The 25843-nt window shown below is 36.9% G+C and overlaps 1 protein-coding gene and 1 non-coding gene across 6 annotated transcripts in view; both read left to right on the top strand.

Moving 5' to 3' along the window:
• Positions 1-25843, top strand: part of NBEA (neurobeachin) — a 470696-nt gene that overhangs the window by 38112 nt on the left and 406741 nt on the right. For all 5 annotated transcript variants that reach the window (XM_072993781.2, XM_072993780.2, XM_072993779.2 and 2 more), the window contains exons 2-10: positions 6597-6828; positions 9769-9869; positions 10080-10175; positions 11244-11365; positions 13900-14026; positions 17820-17939; positions 19743-19889; positions 21724-21921; positions 22807-22940. In XM_072993781.2, the coding sequence (XP_072849882.2) occupies positions 6597-6828; positions 9769-9869; positions 10080-10175; positions 11244-11365; positions 13900-14026; positions 17820-17939; positions 19743-19889; positions 21724-21921; positions 22807-22940 (1277 nt within the window). The remainder of the gene's footprint in view (positions 1-6596; positions 6829-9768; positions 9870-10079; positions 10176-11243; positions 11366-13899; positions 14027-17819; positions 17940-19742; positions 19890-21723; positions 21922-22806; positions 22941-25843) is intronic.
• On the top strand, positions 24897-25052 carry LOC140706115 (U1 spliceosomal RNA). The gene has a single exon (XR_012085849.2). It is a non-coding gene; the product is annotated as a U1 spliceosomal RNA (small nuclear RNA).

The raw sequence follows: 25843 nt of genomic DNA, 5'->3' as shown, positions 1-25843 counted from the left end.
TGAAAATAAGATTATAAATTATAATACTCTCATTCCAATTCCTTCTTGAGAATTATTTCTTAACACTCTGATATCTTGCATGCTACAGATTTGAAAACTCGTCATCTGTCACGTATGGATTGAACTTGTAAATTTACACATGGCTCTGTGCCTGTGCAAGTTAATAACTATACAATTTATGAATCATGTTCAATGTTCCTTCTAAGTTGAGCACCCAGAGCTCCATTGGAGTTATGCATGGATAGCCAGCAGCCAGTTTGTTTACTTCCTGTTTTGAATGAAGCCCCCCACACACTTATGTGCATGGAAAGAAGCATAAGGGACAGAAAATTACTGTAGATGGAATTGCTGGAGACATGCAAGAGTTGACAGTACTGGACTAGGTGGTTTACTTGTGTGCAATAGCATAAAGAAGCTTCCTGATTTCTAACTGAAAATTGGAAATTGTGTGTTTAATTTTAATAGTGGGTAGTTGAACAAGTCCGCTTCATGCATTATATTGAATGGATTATTGGAAATAAGTGAGAAAAGCCAGCATATTCTACTGCAAGTAGTCCTCTGGTTTACTAGCAGCAGTGACAGTGCCCATAGCTTCTATACTGAAAAAAGTCAACCCACTTTTCACTGAAGATTAGCTCCTTCATGTGCTGAATATGGTTTGCATTGCTAAACTAACAATTAAAAAAAAAAGACTAATGGAAAGCGATGGACATAATAGGTATTGAGAAGTTAAACATTTGGAGAAAAATCACAAGTTGTCACAAAATAAATATTTGCTAAATTTATTTATTCATTTATTTAAAAATTTTTACACCTTCTTGTCACAATTACCTCTCCCTAAAGAGATAATGAACTTGGTCAAGGAGTCACTGTGGGTGCAAAACTACCACCTTTAGTGCCTGAGGTGAATGCAGAAGTGTGCAGTACATGTCCCATGGACAAGCCCGACTTAAAAGAGAACACTTGCCTGCTTACAAGGCAGTTAACAATTGACTATGTTTTTCCTTTGACAGCACAACAACCTGGTCAGGTAGGACCTCTCAATTTACAGCAGCCGCTATTGACCTCAATGGGTCAAATCCTCATTGGATTTAGGTGTAAGTCCTTCTCTTCAAGCGACCAGTCCTCTGTTGAAGAATATTTGTTTTTATTAAGAAAATAGTTTCATTAGAATACAGTTGTTGCATTAAAAAGGTTTTAAGCATTAGGCATATCTAGTAGTTACAATGATTAAATAAGTTTATTATTCTTAAGTAAAATAATAACAGCTAAAACTGAGCTAAGTAATCATCTTTGCTCTCTTTACATGTTAGCATCTATGAAGTTGGGCTATTTCTCCCCTCACCTTCAAAAGATAAACCTCTCACATTCCAAAACATTCACCAACCAACAAAGAACACCAATCACATACATGAACAACCATTTTCTACATGTCTCTAGACCATCCTCTTTATGACACTTCCAGGCTGTTAACCAATTAAGAGTAAGTGGGTGTAACACAGCTCACCGCCCACATTTTACATGAGAAGATTCCAAGCCCAGGTGGCTTATCTTTCCCCAATTAAGCGGTATGCTGTTTTGTCTTCCTCTGGGCCTCTTCGGCCTTGCTTCCTTATCTTCATGCTTGGTAGCACAATTCTAACAATAATCTCATGAGAACATTTCAGTACTTTCAAATCCATCTTACGCAGACCCTAACAGACTCCATCTTTGTATGACTACAAGTCCCAGGTTCCACCTATTTCCTCACACTTCTTTCTCCTAAAAAAGGCCCCAAGGTGGTTTATAAAACAACCTTCAGAACACGTCCAAAGAGCCCGAAAAACCCACAACAACCATGGTTTATAGAATTGAAAAATACAATTTGAAAGCAAATAATAGCGATTATTTGAATAGTCTAAAAGAATTAAACAAACATTATATTAAAATATTAGATAAAAGCATTACTAAAAGAGATTTGAAAGCAACAAAAATACAAAGCATCCTATTTTAAAACCCCTCTTAGGCAGCCAGTTGCTAAGGCAAAGCCTGCCTGAAGAGAAAAGTCTCTGCCTGGTTGTGGAAAGAGAGCAGAGAGCAAAGACGAGGCCCGGCCTCCTGTGAATTCCAGAGTCAAGGACCAACAGTGGAGAAGGACTTGTCCTGTGTCCCCACCAAACACACCTGTGAGGGTGGTGGAACCAAGAGAAAGGCCTCACTGATGAGCTCAATGCCTGAACAAGCTCATAAAGGGAGATGCGATCTTTGAGATAGCTTGGACCAAAGCCATTTAGGGCTTTTTAGGATAAAACCAGCACTTTGAGTTATTTCATTCAAAAATGACATAAAAGCAATTTAACATTTGCTGTTCAGGCAGGCATTGCAAATCATCATCTTTGTGGACCCAGCTGAATTTGTTTAGCCTTAGTTTGAATAATTCTACCATTTAAAAATGTTTTTATATAATTGTATCGTAATGCACTTTGATGGCATCATTTTTCTATTTTATTATTTTTATTTTGGGCTTTGACAAATTGGTATTTTAATTATGTTGTTGTGTTTTGTTGTAAATCACCCAGAGTGGCCCTTGGCCAGATGGGCTGTAAAAAAATGAAACAAACAGACAAACAAACAAACAAACAAATGGTACTTCTTAAATACATGTAACATCAGGGCAGCAGAAGCATACCACACAATATAGCTATGATTTGTGAGTTTAAAATGCAAAACTGCATTTGCTGGAAATACAGTACTTTTTCCACCAGGGTTGAGGTAAATATTTTTTGTTGTTCTAACATATCTAACTGTAGAAGCAGTCCCCATTCCCCATAAGATCATTAAGTACATGGTCTAAAATTATGTAGTTCTAGAATATGATTCTGAGGTTGACTCTAAAGTTTTAGCAGGTATGTGTTGGACAAGATCATATAACTTGGTCTTAAGCCATTAAAATAATTAAAGGCTAGAACAGGCACCTTAAATTGAGTTGGGAATGAGGTTGGACTTGTTTGCAGTAGTCAGCGGACATTAGTGGACAATCTTTCTGCATCATTTTGAGCCAATTTTGGTTGTAGAATTATTTCAAAGATAGTTCCACTTAAAAGGCATCAGATCACTAGACCAACCTGGAAGTAACTAAAGCATAAATTAATGAGGGGAACTGTTCAGTATTATGATGAAGCTAAAATATCATATTTTTATATTCCCTTGTAGAACAGAACCATTTGCTTACTGTTTGCTCCCAGAAGCCTCAAGTCTTAGAATTCAACACAGTGGCTTCTGACTTTATTTCTTTTGAAAAATTCATTGTATGAAATAATTGTACACTGAGCAATGGTGTTTATTTTAAGTATTCATTTTACATTTTAAGTACTCAGATTGTCATAACTGGAAATGTTCTCATCCTCAAAACTAGTGCTACAAAGAGACAGTACTATGTTTTTCAGAAGGACAACTTTTAAAATTAACATGGTATCATGGTAAATATACAGAATTTCTTTTAACCATGAATTGAACAATCAACTGTGACATAGGTGTTTTCATTGGATGATTCCCTGTAATGAAAACATGCAATGTTCTAGAGAATAGGCACTGCAAAGTTGTAGCTTTGATAGAATGAAATTCTCTGACTGGATATATAAATGTGGCCAGTTTTGAACAGTGCAATGCATTTTTTATTTCTCTATGTGTATGCCCTCTGAATGAACTCTTTATTCTTCTGAATAATGCATCTTTGCATACCAACTTCTTTCTTGGAATCTCTGCTTGTTTTTATTCTTGCCTATTTTTCATAAAGTGTGGACTCTAGAAGCATAGGAGCATCTAAGCCTAAACAGTTAACCAATAACATCTATTTCCAATGCTATATGCATAGTTGGTTTATAGGATTGGTGAGGGGGGGCAGATTGCCACCTTGTTAAGGTCGGGTCCTTGGATTCTTTGAATTATAAGCATATATGCCTGCCGTATGCAACTGTTGTGTGCCTGAATTCTGAACAGTGTTCAACAGTATCATTTTGCTGTGATATAGTGAAATGCAGTAGGTTCTAGAGTTATGAAGTCATCCATAGCCATTTTTGGTGGAGTGAAGGGCAGGAAAAGAAAGTACTGCAGTTACTAGTTATAGTACATTGAACTTGGCACATTATGATCCCTTTTGGCTCACTGTGAAAAGGAATGCGAGAACTATCCTGAAGAACTAGCAAGTTACAAAAGGATTATTGAATTTAATTATCTTTACACAGACTGTCAAGAAGCTTGGTTTTCCATAGATTGTAAAAAAAGGAAGAGATACAGATACATCTGCTTTTTATTTAGGAGTTTTTCTGTTTTATACAACTGTTCACAACTGTTTTATACAATGTAGACTAAAGTACTGTAAAAAACAAAATTATATGATTTTAATAAAGTACAGAGTACAAAAGATTTAATACTTACTGGGAATCTGGCATAAATCAGACACTTAATATTCCATTATGAATAAAATGAAATTTTAAGATTGACACCGAAGGAAAAAATTCTGATACATTAGAGATGAAAAATTATTGTCATGGTAGCATTTGAGCTGCCATAGAAGTTTCTAGATTTTACAGTTCACTTCTTACACTTAACTGTCATTATTATAGTTACCTGATTTAGACTGACATAGTAGTTGAGGTTTTTTTAGGCAGTAAATCATTGTTTTCTTAGTAGGAATATATAAGGATGATTGTTGTAGATATTTTGGGCTGTTCGGCTGTGTTCTGAAGGTTTGGCACCTCCAAAATACAGCCAAACTGCCTGAAAAACCTACAGCAACTATTGGATCCTGGCCGTGAAAATGTTCGAGAATACAATATATAAGGATATTGTTTTCTCATGTTGGATATAAAAAATTTAATACTGTATAAAATTAAAATTTTGTTTTCTTTGTGTAGCTGATTTTGTGGGTGTTGTAAGGTTTATATGTAACATCAGCTTTCTTAATGTCAGCACAAAAATTTAATGATTAAAAATGTATATGCTATTTAGCATAGCTCTGAAACCTAGCCAGGTTAAGGACAGTAGGTTTCAGTTCTAGTTAACAGGTTCTGTTCATCAGGGGTTGTCCTAATGTGGTGATACCATAAATATTGAGTTCTGCTGGATAATGATGTTTAGTTGGAGCAATATAGGCTGTAGCCACTCTTGCTGAGTTTGTAGCATGTGGACAGTGTGGTATAATTGTATGCATAGGATTAAACAAAAAACTGGGCTGGCTAATGAGGGGCAAAATTATATGTATAATGTGTGCATCTCATTACATATTAACCAAAAGGCCTTTTAGTTGCATGGGTGGACACTTACAGACCTTACAAAATTGGTAGCAAAACAGTATATATTTGGGAGTTATAGAATATTTGTTACACTTTGTTGTCACTGAGTAGTTTGTGTGTCTTTACAGTTAGTGCATAATACATAGAAATAGCACATTTCTTGTGCACTGTTTAAAAGACAAAAGTCAAAGTTAAAAAATAATTAACCGTCCATCTGTTTCTGTTTCTACTGATCTAAATTCTTTGTTGTTGTTATTATTATTGTGTTGCATTGTAGTTTTTTCTTTTCTTGTGACTCCCTCCATTATTGTAAAGGGCATGTCCTGGAACAATTCAAGATATTTTGATATTTGAGGCAGGAAAACAAAGTGAGTGTCCTTTGAAAGATGGTATGAAATGTTGCGATTCACCTTGTTGGACAGAAGGCTTCTTTTGTTTTTGCAAGAAACCATCTGATAGAGATGGTAGAAGTGTTGGTTAATAGTGGCACTTCATCTCCAGTTGATAGCATCTAAAGTCTGCCATGTGTGGGCACTGCCTTATGTTCTATGACAGGAGTGGTCCTAGGTATCTCTAATTTTCCCACTTGCTGGATTCTGAAATTTTGATTTCTCATAGGGTAATGTTCAAAAATTGGACAGAGTTTGTGCCTTCATAATAAATGAACAGAAAGATAATATCCAAGATGCACTGATGTTGAAGAAAGCTACTGGCTGAAATCCTCTACATAACTTACATCAGCAAATGAGTGGTAATGAAAGACAGTAGGCAATGATTTTTGGTAATTAAAAAATTCCTATTTCTATCTCCTGGCTTTTCTGACTCCCGTGTAATCCTTTCATCTCATGGAAGTTGTGGGAGCTGTGGGTCAGAAGTTTTTAATTACCTAAAATTGCTATTCCCAGGGGGAAAGTTTTGGCAAAGTCTTATTCCTTCAGTCTTGCTGGCTGCATGACTTCCACATGATGAAATTGATTACTCTTAACTGGAAAAGCCATGGAACAGAAATAGGAAATTTTTAAATTTGCCTCCTGCTCAGGACATGTAAATTATGCAGTGGGGTTTCAGCCACTGTTTGTTATGCAGTATGTTTTTTTTTCTGTGCGTATGTGTGTGTTTTGTTCTGGTTACATCTCTGTATTATGTATTCACTTTATGCTAGAAGAAAAAGAAAGGATTTGATACAGTCTTGTAGAAAAAAATAGGTTAATTTTCTTAGGTTACAGGGTGTTTAGTAAGCATGGAAAATGACTTCAGTAGCCATACTGAATCTAGTCAAAACCTAATAAATAAATTAACGTATTATTCTTTGTTTATTTTCAGCTGGTTGGTGGAGAATTCGATCTAGAGATGAATTTTATAATACAAGATGCAGAAAGTATAACATGCATGTCAGAACTCTTAGAGCACTGTGATGTAACATGTCAAGCAGAAATTTGGAGCATGTTTACCGCTATCCTTCGTAAAAGTGTCCGCAATTTACAGACCAGCACAGAAGTTGGTTTAATTGAACAAGTGCTGCTGAAGATGAGTTCTGTGGATGATATGATTGCAGGTATAAATCACGAATAGATGAGTATAATTTATTGTTCTCTTAAAGACTGCAAAACCATTGGTTACTTACAGTTAAAAAATCTGGCTTTGTGGGGGAGAGATGTAGTGGGAAGTCAAGAACAGGCCTTTACTAATAATTAACAAATTTTTGACTAATTGGCTTTATCACACTACAAATGTCAAAATGCTTGCAGTTAATCAAACTATGCGTTATAAATAAATATGACTATGGAATATAACCAATATTGAGTTAATTTTACTTTATTTAAAAAAGAGAAAATATCAGTAACCTCACAAATTGAGAAATGTAAATTTAGATGTATTTAATTGTATTCAAGCCTTGAGTGGATGCTTGCCTTATAACAGATACTGTAACTTTTCAGACTGTATGCCCATGTTAGGAAAATGAAATCATTCAGTGATTTAAAGGAGTTTTCCCTTGCCAAGTTAAATAAGAAAATGTTCATGCTGTGTTATAGGATATAGAGAGTTGAAGACAATAAAAGATATTTTTGTTCCATTTACATTTTCAGCTCTTTGTATTTTATATATTTTACATACAATTTATATATAATTAATATGTTTAAATCACGATTATGCATGATTTAAATATATAAATTATGTTTATATATAATTTATATTAAAATATACAGTACATTATTTTTCATATGTATACATCACCGGTTTTTCTGTTAGTTCCCTTATAGAGTTTACCCATCTATATATTATCTGACCTATAGCCTGAACCCACCAGGTTAGGTACGATATAAGTATATATATTTTGGTTGTTCTGGGTTTTTCGGGCTCTTTGGCCGTGTTCTGAAGGTTGTTCTTCCTGACGTTTCACCAGTCTCTGTGGCCGGCATCTTCAGAGGACAGCAACTTGGGTTGCTGTCCTCTGAAGATGCCGGCCACAGAGACTGGCGAAACATCAGGAAGAACAACCTTCAGAACATGGCCAAAGAGCCCGAAAAACCCAGAACAACCATTAGATCCCGGCCATGAAAGCCTTTGCGAATATATATATATTTTCTGTAGCATGAGTAATATTTCTTGCAATTCATTGTGCTGTGCATATACATTGTTCCCCTTAGAGTTATATCCATCATATCTAGCATATCCTTTTGAAATAAACATCCATGCAATTTATTTATTTTGACAAAAAAACCACTTGTAAAAATCCCCTCATTTTATTTTATATATGTGATCTTGGAAAATTATTTGGGATCCTTAAAAACTGGCCATTCCATTAAGGACTTTTAGGAGCTGAACTGCTGTATGATGGAGAGAAACATTTAAGACTGACTATCTTTCTGGCTGATGAATGCCAAAACATGGTCATCTTCCTCCCCGCTCTTTTTGATATTTCTGTTATTCTGTCATTAGACCCATTTAATAATTTAATATAGTATGGTAGTCCTGGTGGTTAATTGTAGAAAATATCTCCACAGAGTGAACTGATGTTTATTTACAGTAGGAATATTTCAAATGTCATATTAAAATGTGTGGTGATTCACTAGATGGTAGCATTATGAAGACTGTATGAAGTATAGCACAAGTATGTTTCAGCATTTTAAGTCTCTTCAAAATGTATGAGGTTTTAGTGTACTGTATGTTTGTAATAGGAGATCAAATCTTGATTTTACTTAAATAGTTTTTCATGACAATATCCCATTGTACTTTGCTCTTATAAGCAGACCTTGCAGCAGCCATTAATACCCGTAGTCCAGTGCATAATATAAAAGAGGGCTGTGGGTATGGATATGGAGAAAAAGAGGGTAATGAGATAGTGGTGCGCCTGGTGCTCCTTATCCATCCCATATTAACCAGTGGTTTCAATTACATGACTTATGATATATTTTTAACACACCAGGTTCTTGTTTATTCACAAAGAGAGTAGCTAAAGTGAGCTACTGGTGTATAGCTATGTAGTTTCTAACTCAGGGTCCATCTAGCCCAGTGTCCTGTTTCCAAGAATGTTTAGCCAAATGCTTTGGGGAGTCCTGAGCCATGTAATGCTGAATTTCCACTCATTATAGTCATTTTTCTTGAGCTATATCAAGGAATTTTAATGTAGGGAAGCCAGTTGGTAGAAAATCAAGTGCTGTGTAAAATATCAGTATTTCACAGTGTTATTTCTGAACATTCTTTTTCTAGTTCAAAACCTCATTACAAATGAGCATTTAGCAAAGAGCATGTAAGAAGCAGCAACAGGTTATACTGATTTTCATGCTACACTAAAGCTTTTACATTAGCATTCAGAAGGGCAGGAAGGAAGTAGATACATGCAATATTTTTGAAACACTATAATTCCTATTGAGAGGGAGACATTTGGAAAATGTATTGCACATGTTCGGCCATCAGCATTTTAGACAGGGAAGAGTAAGGTCAAGGCTTGTCAGTCACCTCCTGTTTCTCATTAATATGTTTATTTCTCTGAAGTATCTCAAAGGCAGTAGAGCAACATATTAGAATAAAAAGAAAAACAAAGTACAAGTCATTAAAAGTTAAGATAACATTCAGATAGTGACTAAAATCCTGTTCTGTAGTTTGTTTGCTGGAAGGGAATGATGTAACTGGTAGCAGCTAATTGCTGCTAATGAGCAAGTTCCTGCTTGGCTCCTCATTGTGCACCAGTTGGGTGGCTTAACATGCTACCAAGAATCCAAGTGAGGACTCATTAATTAGTGATAATTAGTTTCATTTACCTTGTGCTATTGGGACTACAGAATGGGAAGTTAGCCATGTTTTTCTAATGACTGCTATAGGAATTTGAATGAATACTTTATCAGTAGCATATAATGGTTGCCATGGGTTTTGCAGAAAAGTTAATATAGAGAGATATGAAGTCTGGCACTCAGAAATGTTGCTTTTACTGACCAGTCCATTCTTTGCCTGACAAAAACTCAAGCAAGCAAAGTAATTTTATTTTTCTTTGAAGATCTTCTCGTTGATATGTTGGGGGTTCTTGCCAGCTACAGCATTACTGTCAAGGAGTTGAAGCTTTTGTTCAGCATGCTTCGTGGTGAAAATGGAATCTGGGTAAGCTGTAGCTAACCCAAAGATACTTCTGTTTTATTTGTTTGTAGCATCGTGTGAAATAAAAAAATGAGCTAATTTATTATTTGAATAATTGTTTCTTTAAACTTATTTAGCATTAATTATATTTTTTTTTCTGGAAAAGTAGATAGTTAATGTGTTGCCAGGATTTATCTTTATGAAATTATTCTGCAATTGTGTTGTTTTTGACAGCCCAGACATGCAGTCAAGCTGTTGTCAGTCCTTAATCAAATGCCACAGAGACATGGTCCTGATACGTTTTTCAACTTCCCAGGTTGCAGTGCTGCAGTAAGTTTTAATTAATATAAATTTCTCGTAGTAAAAATGTAACCCTTAACTACTGAATAAATATTCGATGCAACTTTGAATATATTGTTTGTATAAATGCTTTATCGGAATTGCATTCACTACAGTGGCCAAACTAGCCCATGGGGGAGATGATGTCACCAAGAGAGAGACTGTCAGAAATTAAAGAATTCCTCTGTCCAATCTGGGACCCCCATGGCTTGTACATAGTGGCTGAAATCCTCTTCTGTGCATACAAATGACATACATTTTGAAGGCAAATTGCTGCAAGATAAGATACTGTCGTAAGCATCAGTTGTGTGCTGAGTCACATAGGTCAGTAAGCAACAATATCTGCGGTGATTTCTTAATGTGAGGTAATTCAATTTCCAAAGTTATACCATTTGTTCTATGCCAGCCTAAGTGAGCAAGAGGATTTGGGCCAACGAGACTGATTTAAGATTTGGACAAGCTCTGGGATGGTAGTACGTATTCTTTAATTATTGGAAATCTCCCCCCACTGGTAATGTTATCAATCTTCTTCATGTGTAACTTTAAACCACTGGTTCTTAACCTTGGGTTACTCAGGAGTTTTGGACTGCAACTCCCAGAAGCCTTCACCACCAACTGTGCTGGCTGGGGTTTCTGGGAGTTGCAGTTCAAAAACATCCGAGTAACAAAGGTTAAGAACCACTGCTTTAAACAACAGGATTTTGGCTAATATTTTCTAGCCTTCAGTATCAGTGATACGGGCTGATTTAGTATATTTTTCCCATTGACATATTTATGAGCCTGGAACAAATGCAGGTTTTACAACACAGTAACTCTTTCCCACAGTTTGATCTGTTCACGCAAAAGAAAGAGATGTAAAGTGGGAAAAATCAATAATTCAAGTACAGCTGAAGGATTTTAAAGTCCTATCTGTCTCCACAGCCTCTGCAAATTATGACAGAATGGCAGGATTCATTTTGCAAATATGCTGGCAGTGAGATTGCAAATAATTTTATTTTCTGTAAATGTAATGTAGTAATAAGTAGCATTACACATGTTTGGTTCTTTTTTCTTTTATAGGCGATTGCGTTGCCTCCTATTGCCAAGTGGCCTTACCAGAATGGGTTTACGCTTAACACCTGGTTTCGCATGGATCCATTGAATAATATTAATGTAGATAAAGATAAACCGTATCTCTATTGGTAAGTAAAATTAACATATTTTAGCTTAGTTCTTTTTCCAAATGATGATTTTAATTAATGAGTTTTTAAAATTTGTTTGCTTGCTTCTTTCAATGTGAAGGATAACTAGTTAAAAGAAACAAAGCTTTTAAGAGATTGTAAACTGATGAAATAATTAAAAGAAGAAATGCTTGCATTATTGATTAAATCTTACTTTCTAAACATGTGTAAAAGTAATATATAAGAGACTCTTGCATTTTAATCACCACAAGAGTCATGTGAGAGATGTTAAACTGAGGGAAAGTTAGTTAACTTGGATGTGCCAGCTAAATCTACAGTATGGTTAAACAGAGTTTTGAAGCCAGCTGGTTGAAGTACAGCAGGGAAGGAACAGTCCTAGTCTCTTGTTGAAGAATTCCAGAGCCTGGAAATAAGAGTCCTGTAAAGGTAGTGACACCATGACAAAAATCTCCCAACCAGATCCCAAAGCCAGAGCAGGATTGTATGGGAGAACACAATATTCCAGATAGCTGGGACTCAAGTACCATAGGGCTTTACAGGTCATGACAAGCATGTTGAATTGTGTTGTAAGGAGGGAGTTATATGTTCTCTGTAACTGGCTCTGGTCTGCAAGCTGGCTGAACTAGTTTCTACTAGCTATGATCTCTGACAGAGCCATGAAGAGCACATTACAGTAATCCTGTAAGAATATAACTAAGGCATATGGCACAATAGCAGCATCAGATATCTCCAGGTGCCTGACAATTTAGCTTTAACTGTTCAGATGCACTCCTGAATACTGCTGAGATCTGAGCATCTAGACTTGGAGTGAATCTAGGAGTACACACAATCTGTGAACCTGTGTTTTTTTATTTTTTTATTTTTCCTCATTGAAATGTATTGGACGGTCCGTCCAATACATTTCAATGGAGAAAACAAAAAATCAGCAAAAATGAACGAAGACTCAGAACAACACCAAATTAAGTTTGCATGCCTTTCACAAGCTGGACTATCGATGCCAACCATTTAAAACAGTTTCCTAACAGTTTAAGACACTTTTAAATGAGGGAAAAGGGACATCGGAAAGAGCTTTAAAAGGGAAACGGAGATTTCCGATCTCCATTTTCGCTCCTGTAAAAGTGCCTTAAACTGTTTGAAACCTGTTTTAAATGGTTGGCATCGATAGTCCAGCTTGTGAAAGGCATGCAAACTTAATTTGGTGTTCTGAGTCTTCGTTCATTTTTGCTGATTTTTTGTTTTCTCCATTGAAATGTATTGGACGGACCGTCCAATACATTTCAATGAGGAAAAATAAAAAAATCAGCAAAAATGAATGAAGACTCAGAACAACACCAAATTAAGTTTGCATGCCTTTCACAAGCTGGACTATCGATGCCAACCATTTAAAAGAGTTTCCTAACAGTTTAAGACACTTTTAAATGAGGGAAAAGGGACATCGTTATGTGAAAATCCCCCATAGGAAACATCGCTGTGTGAGGCAGCAAATTGATCAGAAAAAGACATCGTTATGTGAATTCATCGTTGTGTGAGGCACTCGTTGTGCAAGGCACCACTGTATTTGGGGAGGGAGGGGCTTTTCTTGGTTGCTATATTCTCACAGGTCTCTGTGGCAAGCACTAGGGATGGGATTTTTCTTTAAATCTTGTACTACAAATCCCCTAATTTTCATTCTGGGAGTTCTGCCTGAGAGACTCCTGAATGTGGTTCACTTAGGAGAAAAGCTTGAACTGGAAAGTTTTGAGGCCTAGCTAGGCTTGCTTCACCCAAGCTTCCTGTTGAGATAAAAAGCTCCCAAATAATGCCCGGGGAAGGAGTAGGAAGCTTGGATGTAGCTAGATCTCAAAACCTTCTAGTTTACGCCTTTCTTCCAGGTGAGCCACATTGAAGTGTCTCTTAAGATATGTGTCTGTCAGATGGAGTTTCCAGAATGGAGAGTTATGGGATCAGCAGCCCCCCAAAATCCAAAAATCCCATCTCTATTGAGCATGAAAGAGAGTATTTTCAGTGCATGATCCCAGGCTGTGGAATATACTTTTTCCAGGAAGTCAGATTGATTTCCTTCCTTGTTGCACTGGTGATAGGTGAAGACCTACTGTTTTAGACAGACTTTTAATTGACTTGAAGAAGTAGTGGCTTTTATTGGATACTGTACATGCTGAATTGAGGTGGATATATTTCTTAGTGTTTTTAAATGGTAGTTTAATATTGCTGTTTGATTAATTGATTCCTCATATTATATCTGTGTTTTTAATTATGTTTTATTGTTTTATTTGATCGTGAGCTGACTTGAGCCACCTGGGGGGAGAAATGCAGCATATTAGATGAATGGACAAATGAACAAACAAACAAACAAACAAATAAACAAAATACCCAGGAAGTCAACATTTTTAAACTCTGTGTTGATTTGAAATTATTGTGATGTACAAATTGTTAGTTTTAATGCTAGGATTTCAGGATGATGTAGAAATAAATCATTAATTGAATTTTTCCAGATTATGGTATAATACCTTTAAAAATACATTTTATTGTTTCAGTTTTCGCACTAGCAAAGGAGTTGGGTACTCTGCTCATTTTGTTGGCAACTGCTTAATAGTTACTTCCCTGAAGTCAAAAGGCAAAGGTTTTCAACACTGTGTGAAATACGATTTTCAGCCGCGCAAGGTAAGTCTAAAAAGCTTATATAACATATGGCAAAGAGCAGTGAGACATCCCTGCAGTTAATTTGATTATATGTAATTGTGCTTGAATTTATACAAGTGGTAATCACAAAGACACTTCCTTTGTTCAGATGGTTCATTTTATCTTTAAACAGTGCATGGGAGGATAGTGCATGTCCAGTGTAGCGTAGTGGATAGAGTGATGGACTAAGACTCAAGGGACCTACGTTTGCAACCCCTCTCAGCCAGGAAAACTCAGTGAGAGAGGTGGAACTGATAAAGCCACTCCTTAATTACATCATTCACCTTGAAAAATTGTCTTGGGGTTGCTATATATCTGATGCGACTTGACAAATAATACACGAAAGAGGAAATAGTATAATGGTCTAATAATTTGCATGCTAGATTTAATAAATTAATTTTCAGATTAATATTCCTCATGAAAACAATGTCTCTTTGCATTTATGTTGGGATTTTTCTAGGAAAGTTTCCTTAGCTTTCATGAAAGAAAATAAATTGTAACTAGGTATCTTAAATTATACAGCAAGCAAAACAAAGCTTCTTCTCTTCCCCATTCAATTTTAAATAGCTTTTGCAGATCCTTAAGTTGTATGCCTAGATCTTTTCAAGTTGCTGCAATCATATCTCTGGCAAAAAAAAAAAAGAACATGGGCAGAGTACTTCTCTGTTCTGCTTCTACAGTAGTCCATTCCACAAGTGGCTTAACATCTGGGATATGTAAAGAGATATCCAGTACCTCCTGATTCAAGCACTGTTATTTTGAGTGAGTGTTTTCTACATCCACTTGTGCAGCAAAGAACAAATGGAAGTATCCTTGACTGGCTTTAAAACATTTAAGCATAAAATTGTAATAATCTTAAGGAAGTTCAAACAAAGTTTGATTTTGGGATAATGTTCAAAGTAATTACTCTACAACGTAATGCCTCCCCTTGACCTTCAGAATTGGTGGAAATCTCTTACTTTCCAATTTAAATTAACCTATAAGAATATATATATATATGTTGGTACCTGAAAGTAGTGTTCTTCTAAAGAGGAATTCTCACTCCCTAGAATATATAATAGTACTAATTATGTTCTTTGTATGCCTGAATTTCCTGTTCAGTGACATTTCCAGTTTTCAAAAGCATGCAGGTAAAAATAAGTTAAAGGCAACCTATAAATAGGATTATCAAACTTCCATCAGTGAGTTATATTCTAAAATATTTCAAAATGCCAGGGATAAGAAGAATATAAAGCATGTAATGAAGTTTAAATGAAATGCATTTTTCCCTGTGAGGAACTTAACTTCAGAGAATTTTGTGATTTTATAAAATTCCTGAAACAAGATCAGATGCCATTTAGTTAACTACTTCTTGTTGAGCAGAAGCAGTTATGTTGTTGAGCAGAAGAGCCTCGTGGCGCAGTGGTTAAACCGCTGTACTGCAGCCAAAACTGTGCTCACGACCTGGGGTTCAATCCCAGGTAGCTGGCTCAGGGTTGACTCAGCCTTCTCTCCTTCTGAGGTCGGTAAAATGACTACCCAGCTCGCTGGGGGGGCAATGTGTAGCCTGCATAATTAACTTGTAAACTGCCCAGAGAGTGCTTGAAGCACTATGGGGCAGAATATAAGCAGCACGCTTTGCTTTTAAAATTGGCAGTATGATGAGGAGTAAATCATCATTGACTTAAATATACTGTGGAGTAAATTGTCGATGAGGTCAAACATTATCATACTTCGCTCTCTCTCCTTTCTAGTTTGACTGAAGAGAGGAAAGAATGCTGGCTGTGGCCGCTTCTTGGCCTTGTGATGCATGTTAGAAGTGGTGTGGTGACAAGATGCAGTGGCCAAGCCCAGTTTTTCTTTCAGCCTGTAGGTTGGAGAGGGAGCAGGTATCACCGTGCAACTACCAAAGCAGTCCTGGCTCATTTCTACAATTTTAAGGTTGAAAGGAAGACTAAGGCATCTCTTGCTCACCAGAAGTTGGTAGAGCTCTAATCATTGCAAATGAAACATGGGGAGCCTGACAAAACACAGTGATGAGCTGAGATGGGTGTGATGTTGTAGTTCTGTTCTGATGTTGAATTACATGTTCAAATAAAAATTACAATACAGTACTGTAAAATAATATGCAAGAAGATACAGAAGATATGAGCCACTAGTGCGTCCAAAGGGAAATATTGGCTGCCTCTCATTTGAAATGTCAGTACCTGGACAATAAATTAGAAACACTTTTTTCTAGCTCTCATGTGAGTCTTCAGATGCATGTTTGTCCTTTGAGAGTTGCATGTCTTTAAAAGACTGAGGTTAGGCCTAGTTATTCATAGTCACTGCAGTAAGTTAGGTGCATGTTGCACTGCTTGTCCCTTTTCTGCTTCTAGCCCCAAGTCTTCTAGTTTCTAACCATGCATTTTTGTCCTGAAGTGGCATAGATAGAAGTCCAACATATTTTAGCTTATTATCTATACCTACTTTTCTGGAAGCAAGTACTATTGAACTCAGTATCACTTGTTTTTGAGTAGACATATATGAGTTTACATTACTGGAGCGATGGCAAACCTATGGCACACATGCCACAGCTGGCATGCAGAGCCCTCTCTGTGGGCAGGCAAGCCATAGGTTACCGGATCACTGCTCCCCCCTGCAGCCAAACCTGAGGAGGCAGCTGCAGCCACAGTGCTGGCACCCTGTCAGGCAGCAGGCCAGGATCTGGAGCAGCTGGTGCTGGCGGCGGATCCAGAGTGGGGTCTCAAGGCACTTCCGTGCTCAGGATTCCCCCTTCCACCGCCACGTCTACCACCGCCACTTCCGCCTCCTCCACTGCTGCCACCACCCACCACCCACTGGGTTGTTTTTTTCCCAGTTTGGGCATTCAAGCCCAAAAAGGTTCGCTGCCACTACACTACTATGAGGCCTTCTTACAAATTCAGTTGATCATTATGGTTGTGCTGCATGTATTAGGCTACTAGAAAGAAAATGAGTATGGATAAAAAATGCATATAAATAGTCAGCAGCTTTGCACAATGTGTACACACATAAAATCTTATGTTGTGTACTCCTGAACTCATGTGTATATTTCTGAATGAAGTACAGTCTGTGCTTTACAGAAAGGGGGGGATCTTGTCGCTTTGTTTATTCATCTTGAACGTTGTATGTTTGTGCCAAGCTAGGTGTTGGGGAACAGGACTAAACTCAAGAAATTAAGGATTATAGACAATTTATAAAATAAAAATGTGGTCATGTTTGAATACTAAAAAGTAGTCAGTTTTTAATAGTTGCCCATTATTAGTTCATTTTAAGGTACAATAAAATATATCAGAATATGAAACTATACGAAAAATCACATGTGCACAAACAAGGAAGTTCTTTAGATATGTGTAGTTAAAGGTAGTTGTTACAATGGTAAAGTCCAAATAGCCACAGAAACAGACAGTCAGTCAGTCAGTCATGTGGCTTCTTTTCTTTAAATTGATAGACTACCAGGCCCTGTCATAAATTCTGCTCAGTTTAAAACTATGTTTTGTCATTTTTGATGGGGAATTGCTTTTATGTCTTATGGTGAATTGGCCAAGCTTATAGTCTGTCCATCATGATTATGTATTCTTAGTTAAAAATGAGGTTGTGGATTGTTTAGTTTTTATATAATTATTAGGTTCAAATTTCTGTAATAACTTGATCCAATTTTAGTGTAGCAGCTATCTTTATTGCAAGACATTTGAGAATATTATATTTTATTATATTTTCTTAATTTTTTGTAACATTGTTGCTTTATGTTAAATATTTTCTCATTTCTTTCTAGTGGTACATGATTAGTATTGTACACATCTACAATCGTTGGCGAAACAGTGAAATCCGCTGTTACGTAAATGGTCAATTAGTATCCTATGGTGATATGGCTTGGCATGTGAACACAAATGATGTATGTTTTTTCATTCTTATATTCATAAACAAATTTTCTTTGCTGAAAATGCTGTGAGAGCAATAAGAACAGTGTCTGTGAGTCTGGGGAACTCTAATTTATCAGATTTGATTGCTATAACTGCACACTTTTGTATAACGAGCCTCGTGGCGCAGTGGTTAAAACGCTGTACTGCAGCTAAAACTGTGCTCATGACCTGGGGTTCAAATCCCAGGTAGCCGGCTCAAGGTTGACTCAGCCTTCCATCCTTCCGAGGTCAGTAAAATGAGTACCCAGCTTGCTGGGGGGGCAATGTGTAGCCTGTATAATTAAATTGTAAACCGCCCGGAGAGTGCTTGTAGCGCTATGGGGCGGTATATAAGTCTAATAAATAAATAAATAAATTAAATAAATAAACTTGCCTTTTGAGAGTACTGTATATCAGTTTTCAAGGCCAATCTTACAAGATTTTCACTTGAAAACTGCAATGGAACACTCCAGTTCTGATCAGAGAAGTTAAGCACTTTCTTACATTTCTTCAAACTCATTGCCCTTTTCAAACTTCTGCTTGCTACCTTGTGTCAACAAGGCTGTGTGTTTTTCACAGGAGAAAAGTTCTTTTTGTTTGAACTGGATTTCAGCCTTGTTGCAGATGTTGACACTACTGTAGAAAGGGAAGAGTTAAAAAAGACACACTGATGCTGTTGCTCCAGTACAAATGGAAATGAGCTATGGCTGTGAGAAAAACTAAGGATGGCAATCAACCCAGTCAAACATTTTCCATGTAATATGTATTTTGTTTTCATTAATTCAAAAGTCTTGTGCTTGACCCAGGGTTTGTTTAAATTCCGTGGAGTTTATTTTCAATCATATTTGTTTATTAATAATGTGAAAGGAAAAAAGATAATGGAGAAAATGTTTTTGGTGTAATTATACTGGTATAAACTGGATCCAGGCACTGAAAATAATTAAAAGCTTCCCAATCTCCCTTTCAAGTTCCGAGGCTCCCTAGGCTGCCCCTTTGGACTAGGGTAACCTTGGGACTGGGGAGACTATAATATTCAAAAAGTACCATTGCCAGTACTCCTGATCCTGTCAGCAGTGATCCAGTGGTGATTTTTGACTATTAAAGCCTTCACTTGCCCCCCCCCCCCGTCTCCCAAAGGCTTCCCTAGCACAAAAGGGAGCCCCTGGGAGCCTCAGAACCTGAAAGGGGAGTGGGGATAGGAAGCTTTCAGCTTATTTAAATTAATTATTTCTGGCACCTGGATCTTGTTTGTGCTAGCATAACTTTATGCAACAGGATTTTTCTTTATGTCTTGGTTTTAAAGTCTCAGCTAACAAACAGTTCGCAGCTCAGGAGAGGAGTATCAGTAATTAATATGCCACAAAATGTTGCTTTTAAAATATTCAAATATATGAAGAACATTACTGATTTACATTGTAAGTTAAGTTTTTATTAATATGTAAACATGTTCTAGTTTAATTATATAAAAAAGAAACTTAACTGTAGAGAGTTTATAGTTCATTTTTAGAAAATATTTGAGAAAAACTAGTACAGCATATTTACATGGTACAGTTAAGAAAATGTGCAACTGATTTAAACAGGCTGGCTGAAATCCAGCTGCTAATTCCAACTATAGTGGAGCTACTGAAGCAGCTGCTGAACTGTAATGTAAATCCCATTGAAACAATCAGCTTACTTTGGTTGAGATTGCCATTTGGATGCAGGTCTTTGTATCTTACTCATATTTTCTTTATATACATCTTTAATTCCATCTTTATTGTACACTGTTTTAAATATTAATGTATTTATTAATGCAGAGTTATGATAAATGCTTCTTGGGATCATCTGAAACTGCTGATGCAAATAGAGTATTTTGTGGTCAACTTGGAGCAGTATACGTATTCACAGAAGCTCTCAATCCAGCACAGATATTTGCAATACATCAGTTAGGACCTGGCTATAAGGTACTGCTTTATTTTTTCTGTTTGAAAAACGGGGGGGGGGGGGGGGGACATATTCCATTAAACTGTCATAAAATTGTTCAAACCCCTTAGAAGTAATAATTGGGCCCTTTAAACTACAGTGGGGTCTTGACTTGAGAACTTAATCCGTATTGGAAGGCGGTTCTCAAGTCAAAAAGTCTGTAAGTCAAGTCTCCATTGACCTACAGTGCATTGAAAACCGATTAATCCCGTAACAGGCCGTTTTTGTTCCATTTTGGTTTTTTTCTGGTCTGTAAGTCAAATCTCAGTCTGCAAGTCAAACCTAAATTTTGCGGCCAGAGAAGTCTGTAACTCAAAAAGTCTGTAAGTCAAGCCGTCTGTAAGTCAAGGGTCCACTGTATAACTTTGGCTTTATGTAATCCTCATATTGTTGCATGCATGCAATGCAAGAGGAAAAAGCAATTCTTTGGTTTTGTAAAATGGTACGAAATAGCATGTGCTCTCCGTTTTTAAAAAAAACTTTAAATTTGCTGTAGCATATGGAGTTGGGGACGCATGCTGTTTTTGAAAAACCGTAGTACCTTAATCAGACAATACTGAGAAAATCTTCAGGGGAGTATGCTAACATAATCCTTAAGTATTAAAATAAGTACTAATACTGTATATTTCAGTATTAGTAACTTTCAAGTATAGTTAACAGAAAGGGTTGTGAGGTTTTTTAAATGCTTTCTTGGACTGAACAGTCATATACTTCAATTATGCTGGAAGTAGTAGAGATAATATATAACTGCTACATCAGCACAAGAGCTACCATAATCTCATAAAGCATATAAAAACAGACCAGGAGGGTAAGGAAACAGGCATAAATCAGAAAATCCCAAAATAATGCAGAATGGCAGCTATGCTTGCAAAGTCTATACAAACACTTGTTATGTTAATATAGACCTGCATCAGTTTGTATCAGTGGATATATCTGTTGCGTACTCTTTGAGTTCTCATATCACAGCAGTAACCCAGCAAACATTTCATCCTTATAACTCCTCACAAGCACTGTTTTTGAGCCTAATACAAAATAAAAAGGAAGAACTCGCAGAATGCAACACTTAAATCTCTCCATTAGCAGGTCCTCTAAAAAGAACACACTACCTGACCTAGGCAGAAGATACTTGCCAGGTGAAAAAAGCACACGCAAAGTGAAAAAAGCACATGCAAAGCTAGGGCAGCTGTAGATGCGTACTGCATACTGTCAGCAGCAGCCTCTGGCAGTTCACTGCAAGACATGGGACTGTCAATGATAGGACCTTTTGGAAGTCACTAATTCATCAGGTCTCCATAACGTGTAAATGACATGATGGTACATAATACGTACAAGTATGTGGGTGCCCAGATCCAAGTGGGTTCACTGCAATCATGAATTTATCTTTCCTCTTTTCTAGTCACCATGAAGTAGTAGTGTAGAATTTTAAATAAACCAGGCTGAAGAAGGAGGTTTAAAGCTTTCCTACCCATGTCCCAATATGGTTTATGTCCTGTACTTCTAAAGTGGAGTAAAATAGTGAATAAGGCTTAGCTGCAACATTTAATGCAGCATTAAATTTAAACCCTAAGTTTGGGTCTTATGTGGTGTACATACTGGTGGTGGAAACTTCTGGCATACCTGGTTTTCTGGTCTATTAGAAATATATTGCTTAGCCAGCTGGGCTTCCATTGAGGCTGTCATACTCTAGCCAGGCTCATATGAGAGGAGGCAGACTTTCAGATATCCTGGACCAAGATGTTATTGATTCAGAATATTTTTATAATTCTCCCATGTTATATTAATTGCCTGTGTTGAAATTATTGCTTTCTTCCCCAGAGTACTTTCAAATTTAAATCCGAGAGTGATATTCATCTAGCTGAACACCATAAACAGGTTCTGTATGATGGAAAACTTGCAAGTAGTATTGCCTTCACTTACAATGCCAAGGCTACAGATGCACAACTATGCCTTGAATCTTCACCAAAGGAAAATCCTTCAATTTTTGTACATTCCCCTCATGCTCTTATGCTTCAGGTTTGTGTAGATCAATTTTTTTCATGCTTTATTAATGATCAATGAAGCTTTAAAGTCTATCAAGTTTTCAATAACTTTTCAAAATGACTGCTGTTAATTTGAGCAGGTTGGTTTCCTTTTTAGCATGCAATTCTTGCATAATTTCTTGATCATAATCACTGGACTAATTGCCTTCGTTTTGGTAACTATTCCTTGACCACAATATCTTTTTGTAACACTGTTTAGGTGTTTGGAATAGTTAGTTACAAATTGGGGTGGAGAAGTAGTGGACCTTCAGATGATGGTAACTATAAAACCTGTCATTCCTGATCTTTGGCCATTCTTGCTGGGGCTCATCAGGGTTTAATCAGATAATACCTGAAAGCCCGAAGTTTATCCACCCCAGAGAGCAGAATCACCTACCCCAGCAAAAAGATTTATGCCTGTATTTATAAAAACATCATAATTATCAATTATGACGGTTCTAATGCTATAGTTTTCAGCAGGGTGGATACAAATAAATGATTTTAAAAATCAGTTGGATTTAAACCATTATTTAAATGATTTTTTTATTTAAATTTTCCAAAAAAAAAAAAAAACAGATTTATCTAATCCGCTTTTCAGATGTTTACATATGCCAGAATGGAAATCTTTTGTTTTTTTATTGTCATGTACAGTCTGATTTTTGAAACCATGGGCTCTTATGCTTCTGGTTTATGTATACAGTAGTACTCCCATGTTACTATGAACATGCAAAACCAAGAAATATGTCCCCCTACCTTTTTTTGATAATAGCTTCTTTAGAGAAGTAGCAATATATCTGTTGACATAAGCATAATAATATTAATATTGTAGTTGCATGAGGATCAGATGCAAATGGAACTGAGATTTCTTTTTTTAATATAGGATGTGAAGGCAATTGTGACACATTCAATCCACAGTGCAATTCATTCGATAGGTGGAATCCAAGTTCTTTTCCCTCTGTTTGCTCAATTAGACAATCGACAGTTACATGATAGTCAAGTGGAAACAACTGTCTGGTAAGTTTATTTTATCACAATTTATCAACTGACCTGTTGACTGTCAGTAGTTCTGAGTTAAGTTTAGCTCACTATATTATGTTCTCTCCTCCACTCCTTTTTCCCATGTCATTATGTCATGTAATTTCTAAGATTAAAACACCATGTAAACCTCACATCTAAAAGTCACCATTGTCTCGGGAGAGGGGGAATTAAAAAGGGCTGACATTCTTTTAATTCTTTTAATATGTACTACTTCACATTTGAGTTACATAATATCTTTCACAACAACTGATCTGTTCTCATATTGTTGAAAAGATTGTTAAAATATGTGCAACACATTTTTGTGTCTTTCTGACACATATAGAATTGTGTAGGAATTTATCTGCAGACCCTTCTGAGTCATCATGTGAATGCCATCATCTGTCACTAAATGGTGGAAATGGAGAATTAGGATTAGTTATTTAACAACTTTGTATGCTTTTAAATGTCTCTTGGTGAATGCCAAAAATGATGTCAGAGTACTTGTTTTGGATGTTTGTCATACTTGCTTAGTAAACTAGAATTGGATTTACTCATCTATCAGTAGTATTCAGTGTGCCTGAGAGTTAGGTTTTAGAGTTTTTCTCTGATAAATGTCTGCTAAAATAGCCTTTTTACTATGGTGTGTACATCTTAACAACTACCATATTTTTTTGCGCCATAAGACGCACCTAATTTTTAGAGGAGGAACACAGGGAAAATATATTCTGAACCAAATAGTGTAATAAAATATTTAATAAACTATAACAGAATAACATTTGAACCATGTAAAGTGAATAGCAGTCAACAGTGGCATTAATATAGACCATTATCAGCCAGTGATAAGACCTATACCACTCTACCTATATTTTACATTTCCTTTCATCCACCTCCTCCCCATACTTATAGAAATGTCTCAATGACAGATGAGATTGTTGTGCAACTCTGCTCAGCTACAGCTCAAGCCTATATTAAGTTAGAAATGGTTTGTCTAATTTGGTACTGCATTGATAGGTCCCTTTTAGTTGTGTGGAGGATAAATAGTGGAATTAAACTATTTAACAGCTGGTTTTCCTTATTTACTTTAGGTTATGCAAAAGAACAGCAACACAAAGCTTAACCTGATCCCATTCACCAGCAGTAGCACATGCTCAGCATAAGACCAAATCTCCATTTTCTGACATAATTGAACGTTTATAGCATGCAAGGCAAAACAGGTTAGGCCACACAAAGCCATGAACAATGTTCTTGATGAGCTAAAAAAAAAACTGAATACAAACTATAGTAGCTGAAATCAGGAAGCAGATACTGTAATCCAGTTAGAAGTCACGAGGCACAGTTAGTTTCCCTGCTGCAACACCCTTAGGAAATACTGTACATTCTCTATTAGATGCCCAGAACTAGTCGAAAAGTTTGCAAGTTTCCAAATTTCCCATAGAAATGCATTGAAAATTAATTAATGCATTTTTATGGGGGGGGGGTCAGAAACTTTAAAAAACTTTAAAAAAGTCACTTACCAGGTACTGTAGACTGAGCCTTGCTCTTCACAGTGCCTTGGTAGACCCCAGAACAGCCAAACAAACAGCTTTTAAACTAAATTTTACATTTTAAAACGACAATAACAGGCAGTCCCAGGTCTCTCTGCCAGCTCTCTAACTGCTTGGACTAGCAAGGAAGCAGCCAAGCAGCCTCTTCACTAACTGAAAGTTTGAATTTCCCTGCTTTCCCTGCCTTCCCCCGCATATTAGGTATGCTAATATCTATCGGTGCACTGGAGGATTGTGGGAGGAACATCCAGCCCCTGATGGGGGTCCTGTGGGGCACCCCAAAACACTGAGTAGCTCTCTTGGCCTCGTTCGGGACTGGGGCTGTGCAGCCCTGTTCTGATCAGGAGGTGCAGCCGGGGGGTCACCATATAGGAGTGTACCAGGGGCAGGAGGTACAGGGGCCATTCTAACTCATACCTGGCAGGGGAGATACCATGATCATCAAAGTGGTTTTCCCAGGGTGAAGCTCATCTATTGTACTTTGGAAGTGCTGACTCCTGTGATTTCCCCAAATATGGGGAAATCAACTGCCTAAGTGGGGGGACTGTGTTTGTGTTTTCCCCTGGTTTTTCTAGAATTACTTTTTCCCCTTTTGTCCTTGGCTGTTTTCACTGCCTGCTTCCATAGGCCTGTTGGCCTTGCTGGTTTTCCAGGTGGGCTCCAGGAAGCAGATCCTAGAAAGCCAGCAGTGGAGAATGGTGAGGTCCAAACAGCAAGCAGTCTCTGGTGCTAGTTCAGAGGCCTCCCAGCATGGCAGTGGGGGGCTTCTGGATGGTGGTGGTTGAACCCTTTTTTACTGTATCCATTCCATAAGATGCACATACTTTCTCCCCCACTATTTAGGGGGGGAAAGTGTGTCTTATGGAGCAAAAAATACGGTATATGATAAGCTTTAAAGTTGTTAAATGCTTCTCATAGTAGTTAGTAACACAGAACTGTTCTGCCTAAGTGCTTACCAAAATCTCAAAGTGAATATTGATAGCAGTGGAAGGAAAAGAATGCTTATAATTGCATCTATAATTTATTGGGACAGTTTCTATGGGTAATAACATATAAACCTTACTAGTGTAATACAAATAATAACTTACTATTTATAATACGTTGGTACACTCCTATATGGAACAAAAACAGCACTGACAGCAGCATAATGAACATACACCTCAGAACAAGCTGGAGACTTTATTTTCATTCTGTGCTCAGTGCCCTGAATAAAATGTTTTGGATTTGAATTTGCATTCTTCTAGTCACAGAAGGAGAAAATTTGTGATATTGATAACTGTTCAAAAGAGATGCCTGAACAAAATGCAGGCTATGATTTAGCAATAATCTTGAAGTTGTTGCAGTATTTTCTCTGTA

This window comes from Pogona vitticeps, chromosome 3, assembly GCF_051106095.1.
Source record: "Pogona vitticeps strain Pit_001003342236 chromosome 3, PviZW2.1, whole genome shotgun sequence".
Lineage (NCBI taxonomy): Eukaryota > Metazoa > Chordata > Lepidosauria > Squamata > Agamidae > Pogona > Pogona vitticeps.
Note: the sequence above shows the minus strand (reverse complement) of the source record. Positions and strands in the feature narration are given on the sequence as shown.